Source organism: Mytilus galloprovincialis, chromosome 3 (genome assembly GCF_965363235.1).
Source record: "Mytilus galloprovincialis chromosome 3, xbMytGall1.hap1.1, whole genome shotgun sequence".
NCBI classification, from domain to species: domain Eukaryota; kingdom Metazoa; phylum Mollusca; class Bivalvia; order Mytilida; family Mytilidae; genus Mytilus; species Mytilus galloprovincialis.
The window spans coordinates 92,167,184-92,176,041 of record NC_134840.1 but is presented as its reverse complement, the minus strand read 5'-3'; the positions used below and the strand labels follow the sequence as shown (position 1 = coordinate 92,176,041).

General features: G+C 30.5%; 1 protein-coding gene across 10 annotated transcripts in view; it reads right to left on the bottom strand.

The window, feature by feature from the left end:
* Positions 1-4,004: 4,004 nt before the first annotated feature.
* Positions 4,005-8,858, bottom strand: part of LOC143069384 (ryanodine receptor-like) — a 141,115-nt gene continuing 136,261 nt past the window's right edge. For all 10 annotated transcript variants that reach the window (XM_076243985.1, XM_076243986.1, XM_076243993.1 and 7 more), the window contains 4 exons: positions 8,788-8,852; positions 8,278-8,378; positions 6,965-7,016; positions 4,005-6,132 (listed from right to left, as the gene is read on the bottom strand). In XM_076243985.1, the coding sequence (XP_076100100.1) occupies positions 6,034-6,132; positions 6,965-7,016; positions 8,278-8,378; positions 8,788-8,852 (317 nt within the window). In that variant the 3' untranslated portion in view covers positions 4,005-6,033. The remainder of the gene's footprint in view (positions 6,133-6,964; positions 7,017-8,277; positions 8,379-8,787; positions 8,853-8,858) is intronic.

The following is an 8,858-nucleotide window of genomic DNA, read 5'->3' as shown; positions in this document are numbered from 1 at the left end:
CTCCCGTAAATTCATTTTAATTCTTTTTCTTACATTTCTGTGTGTATAACTATAACTGACTCCCGTATATCATTCATACGAAATGTTGTTCACACCTGAAATGCTGAACCGTGACGCCTTAGTAGGTGTCACTGAATGAAGATCAAAAGATTAGAATTACATAATGCTAATCTTTTAATTACCTTGAGTTTAACTACGCATTCAACATTCACTAAGTGTCACAAATTAATACACATTTAATTTCCACAGTACAAGCATGTGAAAATGTTTTCTGGAATGAAGCAAAAAGTTCAGAATACAAACATGTATTTTTTAATACACTATCGATCGTGTCAGTTTCATATGTTTGTTTAAAGTGTTTGAAGAAAAAAAATCATAAAAATGTTCTATTGTATTATTTACTTTAATTACTTGAATTCGTACTTGAATCCTACAATTTAATTTAAAAAGTTGCATGGCTATCACTTACTTTTTTTGGGTTAATAGCTACACCAAAAGTCGTCGATGCGCTTTAAATAGCGTTATTAGATGGTTAACGAACAAGACTTAAATGAGATTAATTTCACTCCCGGCATGCCCAAAGACTTAAACTACGTCACATAAGTCAGGAAGTTTGATAAAATAAAATTAATAATTCCCAATTTTCTCCTTTATTACTTTTCATATCGAAATAAAACTTGGTGAATATGTTTTTTATGGTATTATGAACATAATAAGATGAAAAGTGAAAAATCGCGAATTATCCCTTTAAGTGGTATCCTTCTTCATTCATGAACAGGATTTGGACTGATAGTAATTCAACTTTATAGAAAATATTGTTGATCTCGGCGTGGGACATTTGCGCTTTTTCATAGGACATTTGTACTTTTTATTTTGGACACAATTGCGCTTCAAATCATAGGACATTTGCGCTTTTTAAAAATAGACATTTCCGCTTTTTACAAAGGAGCCTGTACATTTGCGCTTTTGCAATATTTGGTTTTAATGACTATCCTCCTCTTTTATCCGGTCTAAGAACCGTCAGGTTTGACCTTGAAGAGTTAAAGACATATTGTTCTTTATGATTAAAAATTTAAAATTGCTTCATAGCACATTGATATATGTTTTAAAGTTTATATACAGCTAAAAGTAAACATTTTAAAGACATAAAACATTTAGAGTCATCACAGGTCAGTTAAGCTTGATATCTGAAACCCAAGGAGTGAAAAAATTTAGCTCTTGTTATCTGTTCTGACTAGTATTTTGCCCACATTTTAAATAAATAATCAAGTTTTTCATTATCTAGAGGGCAGGTCACAGAATAGTCGTCCAACTGGTATGTACGGATAGATCATGTAGTGCAACATTGATCTTATACAAGAAGCTCCAATCAAACCTTTATTCGCATTTTTAAAACAGTAACTTCTATAAATAAATTGGCAGCTGATCACCTTGAGACAATACAACATTTCTTTATTCATAAATTAAAAGCAGTGTAAGGGAGGTAATTTGACCTTGACAATGTTGTATTTGAATAACCTCCCTTACACTGCTTTTAAATTATGTTTTGTACTGAGGTAATTGTCCATTAACCAGGACACCCTTGTTTTTTCACCTTTTTTGCCCGTAATTCCTAAACGGTTTGAGCCATAAGCCCCTTAAAGCCAATAATTACCATTCCTTTGTGGTAATGAAACTTGTGGTATATTTTCAGAGAGATCCAAACACCATACCACAAGTTATTGTCTGGAAACTAGAAAAATGCTTATTCAGGCACCTTTTTGGCCCTTAATTCTTAAACTGTTGGGACCATAACCCCAAAATCAATCCAAACCTTTCATATGTGGTCATTAACCTTGTGTTAAAATTTCATAGATTTCTATTCACTTATACTAAAGTTATTGTCAGGAAATCAAATGTCTTTAGAGGAGGAAGACGTGATACTAAAAAAGTACTGCAGAATTTGTTGTGGTCTTATAAAAATTGTCCACACATACTACACCACATCAAAAGCAACACCTATGTCTTGCTGTCTACTTTCATCACAGATGAGACAATTATACTCCTCAGAGATTGGTAAGACTGGCTTTTGTTGAAAATATCCACATCTTCATAAATACAATATACTGACTGGATTAATAAGAAGTTTGAAATTAAATAAAGGTACTTCATTAGTAACAATTCTTACACATATACAAATAGACCAGACCTCCAGCTCCATAGAAATTAATGTCTTATATCTCAAGCTCTTATGGAAATTTGTCCCATATAAGTGTAAACTCTTCAAATATTGTTTTAAGGTTGGGAACATTGCACTGACTCAGAATGCTGGTTACTTTATGTTTTAATTCAAGTAGGGAATTTGTTGTTGTTATCAGTCACTAGCAGTCACTGGCAAAGCCAAAAGTGGACTATAGGCTTGCACTCAGCCATAGAGATGAGTTTTTCACACTTTTTTCTGTAATGTTTTAATATATTGATTTAAATATTAAGTACACATACTGGTTTATAGCCACATCGATACCAGAAACCAATAAAATTAAAGTTTTGTTTAGGTTCAGAAAATGTTTCAGTAAGTTGTGACCATTGGCTATAGAAATTACAATTTCAGGGATAAAACAAAACTTGATTTCTCATGGGTTGTGTTGGATTGGCCATTTTTGAAAATAAATAAATATTATGACCCATAAAGACATGTAAAACACATGTAAAAGACATGGCAGTGTATATGCAACACCCTTATAGGACTGGTCTAGACTTGGAGAGATTTAGTGGTTGACAGCTGGTTGTTAACATATCTATAATACTAAAATAACGAGGTCCAATTTGTCAGCCGTCATGGGGTAAAAGCGACAAATCAAAGAATTCAATTTTATATATAGCCAATAAAGGACAATGGTGTTGATTAAAAATTACAACACCCCAGACCCTTTTGTTTTCCACATAATTAATATTGCCAATAATTAAAAGTTCCAGGTGGAATCCCATACCGATACCAATACCAATAGTATATTCATATAAACTATGTTCCGCATCTGACAGACGCACCACCAAACGGTGTATTTCGGATTTTGCTATATACACGGATCATAATCACAAGGTTGACACTACTAAATTCAATCATTGTCAAATTGTTCCCTATTGTAATTTAATCAGTAAGACTTTTTAAGATGACAATACGAATACTAAAAATCTGGACTTAAAATAAGGCGTATAGGTACAGTTTTCAATTTGTTAGCGGGCATGACGTAAAACAGCGAAGACTTCAACTTTATTTATAACTAATATAGGACAATACTGTTGATTAAAAAATACTCCATTCCAGGACCTTTTGTTTTCTAGATGATTAATATTACCAATAATTGATAAGATCCAGATCGACGGGTTCAAACAGAAGGATTTTGAAAGCAGAGAAAACTGTGCATCTTATAATCTGCATGACTTTATCAGATAACAATCCTAATACTAAAATAAGGCTGACACATAGTTATATACTTTAATTCAGTCACAGACCCGCGATATCACGGGTGTGTTCTAGTTGTATATATATTTGTTTGTTGTTAAAACACTCTAGGTGTCTTTTGGTTTTTTGTGTTGTTGGATTTCTGTCCCTTTCAGTAAAACAACTTGTACATGCCTTATAGTCTAGTGCAAAACTGGAATTATGTGGTAAGAAACATATGTGATTCCAGGATTTAGAAAAGCGGTGGGCCAGCCAACAAGACAACAGTATTAATATGACTTGTTAAAAGTCTATGTATTTACCATACATGTACAGTAGCTCCATAAGGGGACGGCCTTTAGTTTTTTGGTTTGAATTGTTTTACGATATCATTTCAGGGCTTTTTAAAGCCGACTATGCAGTGTGGGCTTTGCTCATTGTTGAAGGCTGAACAGTAAATTGTTAATTACTATGTCATCTCGTCATCTTTTTATATGTCCCAGTAGACTGAGCAAATAACTTCAGTACTTAAACCCAATGCTGTAATCAATGGTTTTAACAAAATGTAAAACAACACATGACAAAGATTTTATCTTTTATTTCTTTGGTAATAAAATCAAAATTGCATTTGACAACTTTCTACAGTGGATGAATAGTGATCATATGAAAAACATTCCTATTCACAGGGAAAAATACGAAAACAAATTCTACTACATGCATCTGGAAGACTTTATGTTAATCATGATATAAAAAACAAGTACTTTTTGTTCCAGGATGGCACACATGCAAGATTCTGATCTAAAAATGATATAAACAGAAATATCAAAATATTATACAAAGATCTGATGTTTAAAGGATAAAACGTATTTCTGAAAAGTTGTTTGTTAAACCTATTTAAATCTTTAAATAGAATATCAATTATTTTGCACTAAATGTTACTGCTTCAACAATATCTTAAAAGGGTCTTATCAGCATCAAAGAGAGTAATTTTACACATAGATTTTTACTACATATTTGTAGTTTTAAAAAAGTTTACCAAAACTGCAAAGGAAACCTAGCATATTGTCAGAAATTTGTACAACTATTTTCTTTGTGAAGTTCAATATTTTTTAAAACCTTGATGTGAAAAAGGGATATGTGTAATGAACATACAACTCATGACAAAAACATTTCATTAACATTAAATGATATGTTTTCAGTGAAGGTAAACAAATAATAAATAAATAAATAAGTAAACAAATAAATAAAAGCAAATGTATAGCTTTATCTAACTACATATAAATCTAAGTGAGCTATTGCACAAGTCCTGACTAGTCTACATAATTTAAATTAAAGGTGAAGTTCAATAACATCTATGGAACAAACAAAAAATTAACAATGTTAAAATACTTGGCACAACTGTGATAATACATGCTTTAAACACTGAACAATAAACCGTCAACATATATTTGACAAATGAGCATGATCTTCTTTTTATTGCATTGAAAAAAAAACATCCCAGATCTTAACATTAAATATGAAAAAAAAAGTTCATGGCACCATGTATAAAATTGTGAAAAACCATGACAAATTACAAACTCCATGATACAATGTATACAACTGTGAAAAGCCATGACCAAATAAAAACACAATGACACCATGACAAAATATACTTGCATGATACCATGAATAATGATATGAAAAACCAAACCAAAACTATATAAAAGGCAATAAAAATGTGAATGCATTGATTAAAAGGGGAGGGATAGAAATGGACGAGATTCTTTAGCTACTAACAGCGAACTAACAAATATAACTAACCACTATAAAAAGATCTATTTAACAATAAACAAATAACAACAACTGTCTAGTGACTTGGTAAAAAATGTGATGGACAAAACAATGATATGATTCACTACAATCTCAAGTTTTTGAGGTACACAAATATAAAATACTAGGAAAACACTCTTATTTTCAAAATCACAGTAAATATCATTTAATGTAAAAATGGCGGACTAAACAAAATCACAATTTCAAAATTGAGTATCACAACAATGGAACAAAGCAGGATTCCATAAATCAAAACAAGAACACTACATCTCCTCTACCAGATCTTCAAGAAAAATACGAAACAGAAAATCCAGTCAAAGATTTTCAAATTTAGTACTAGAAAATCCAGTTTTAACGTTTCTATTTTTCGAATAATTTTTCACCAGAGATAGAGATGTATTTAAGTACATGTATTAATACTGTCCCACATAACCCTCATGGACTTTGTCTCGAAAAAACTAATGAGGTGAGGACACACAAAAATTAAAAATAAAAGGGGTACACTACCAAAATGTCTCTTTGTCCATTTAGGCTATGTGGAAAGTTTTCTGACATCACAAACAAGTAAAATCTTGTAAAACATCACTTTCAACAAACAACTTTTATAACTTTGTCATAAAATCAGCATCAAACTTTCAGAAAATTTAAGTACAATGTTTTCCATGGTATAAAATCATTTCTCCTATTAATAATCTACATAAGTGTAAAAATATCAACTATATGAGTATATCTAGCATCTTATTGCCATTTCTTTGGTAAATGTTTTTGATTTAGTAACTCCTATGTTAGGAGTATAGCCAGTTTTAGCTACTGGGTTCATCTTCATACTGTTTTCTGAAGCAATCTCCTACAGGAAAGAAGTCCCAGCACCTCTGCTGATACAGTTCCCATACATATGTTTCCTGAAATAATAAATAAAAGTAAAACATTTACAGGTAAAAACTGATTTAGCTTGTTTATAATGTACCAAAAAACATCAGGCAATACACAAAAAACAAAATTATCAGTACCATTGATTTTTTCAACAGATATTCATATTACATATTTTACATGTGTATGAAATAAATTTTAGACATAAAAAGTCTATCAGGTAGTTTACTATAAATTTTGTACCAGCTGAAATATTTATAAATGGAAAGAAAATAAATAGGATTCCTGATAAAAAATTTAAATCAGCAGTACAAAGGTAACTCAACTATTTTATTCAAAAATGTTTCATTTGTTTATTTGGTGTTTCATTTAAGAATTGAATGCTTCTTTTTGTAAATTTATTGGGGTGTAAAAGCGTTGACCGAAGTACATTTTGTATGAAGCGAGGAAACGCTTCATTCTAAAAATGTATGCACGGTCAACGCTTTTACAACCCTATAAAGTTACAAAAAGAAGCATTCAATACTTATAATTACATTTTTTAGCTATGATCATGAAAACACAAATTTTATATATTTTATTATTTACATTAATTCACCTGTGCACTTTATTGTTGGAGCAAGTGTTATCATGAATGAAAAGTTGTATTGAGCAATGCAACTGCTTACGGAATAACACGTGATGTGCAGTTAGCCAATCAGAATAAAATATTATAATGAAACATACATCTAATGTAATTATATTTTAATGTTTAAACCAGACTAGAATACATCTTGCTTTTCCTTTTGGTGTACCATAATTTAAATCCAAATGAACAGACAACTCCTAAGACCGTAGATACAGACAGACTTATATAATACGTACCTGTCCTGTATATTCTGTATCAGGCTTGTTAATCAAGTGCATCAGGAAAAACCTGTCAATTGTAAAATAAATCACTTTCATTTATAACTGTATGATAAAGTTTTGACTTATATATATAACATAATTCTTGATTAATGATAAAAATATTTGGAGACCAGTGTACTTTTGATTAGTTATGATGTCCACTGCATGCATGTTACATAACAGTTACATCCTCCAGCTTTATTGACCATTGACAGTGATATTGTTGGCTTTTTTCAAAACTACCTCTACCCTTTTTTATTGGGAAAATATGCGCCATTTTCATCAAATTGGGAAATTTAAAATAAACCATGAATTTGACTGAAACTACAATTTACAGACCCATTTTCAAGAGTTAAACCCTGCTTTAAGATAACACCCCATTTTGTCAGTGATGATACACAAATAGACCATCAAATCTGCACATATAGTCATTTGAGGCATGCATTTTTTTTAAATGAGTGTTTTTCAGTTTGTATTCATGCACAATTAGTACTGAGATTGCACTGTTTGGGAAAAAAGTTGTCTTTTTGGGAATAATTTTAAGCCATTTTTTTTTCAAATTGGGATTCTTTTCCAGGGGAAAAAGCCTTTATTCTCCACTAATTTAAAGCAAACAATATCACTGATTGATAATCTGTTTGTTGCTGTTTTCTAGGCCATATCAATGAGGTAGGCTCATGACGTCATACATTCAGTTTCTTTTCTTTTTTTTTTTTAATGCTCCATGTTGATAGCCCCACTATGACTTTGAGATAAAGAAAAGCAATACATGGACTTTTCTTTTGCTTTTTATGTGTAGTTGTGCAGTGCATGTACTGATTTTGGATAACCCATATCCTTTTTTTTTTCTATTATAATATAGGGTTATTGCATGAATATTGGGGAATATTGTCCCGAGTAGAATTTTATATTGCACGAGCTTGCGAGTGCAATATATGTTCTACGAGGGACAATATTCCCCAATATTCATGCAATAACCCTTTTATTGTATAGCAATATAATATTTAAAAGTAAAAATTGGTTTAAACTAAGATTTTGTCGTTGATGACGTCATGAATTTTGAAGATTTATTGCACGCTAACGTTTGGTTACTTTTTGTGGGAAATATTATACATGTATTGCTATACAATAATCATATATATCAAATAAACAGTGCATCCACTTTATTGAATATTTGTGCTCATTTGTGAAATTTGTTTAAGCCTGAAGAGCAATTATCTATAGAAAATGATTTGAAATAGGGCAGAATTATTTTATGAAGGTTAAATGAGTGTCAACAAAATACTTACATGTAGTTGGCAAAATTATGTTCATTTGTCGTATGAGTCTCAAACCCATGAGGTACTTTATCAAAGTATTCTTTTCCAATACCACAGATGAAACATTTTGACTGAAATATAAGTTAGTTAACTTAAAAAATATATTAATTCAGAAAATCTGATATGAAACTCACATCTCTTTAATAATCAGAACAACTTGAAAACTTATATAATCCATAATTAGTTCAGTTACACATCATTTTTGTTTCTAAGTGACAATATGTTTCCATAATAACTCATTATAGAGTATTACATGACCCTTTAATTGGAAAAACATTTGTATTCTTACAAGATCTTATTCTTGATGGAAAAATATTATTCAAATCTATATCTTATTACGTTATGAAGTTTTTATTTATTATTTTGCAGTTTTTGGTATCAAAAGTTACTCTTTCTTCAATACATTTTAAAACATTCAAAAAGAATTTATTCATTTAATACTTGAAAAGAAAATATGAAATTTCAAAAATTTAATCTTACCTCCATGTCTTCTTTGACTTGTTCTAACTGATCTCTCAATTCTCCAAAGGCATCAATAATTAAACCTGAAA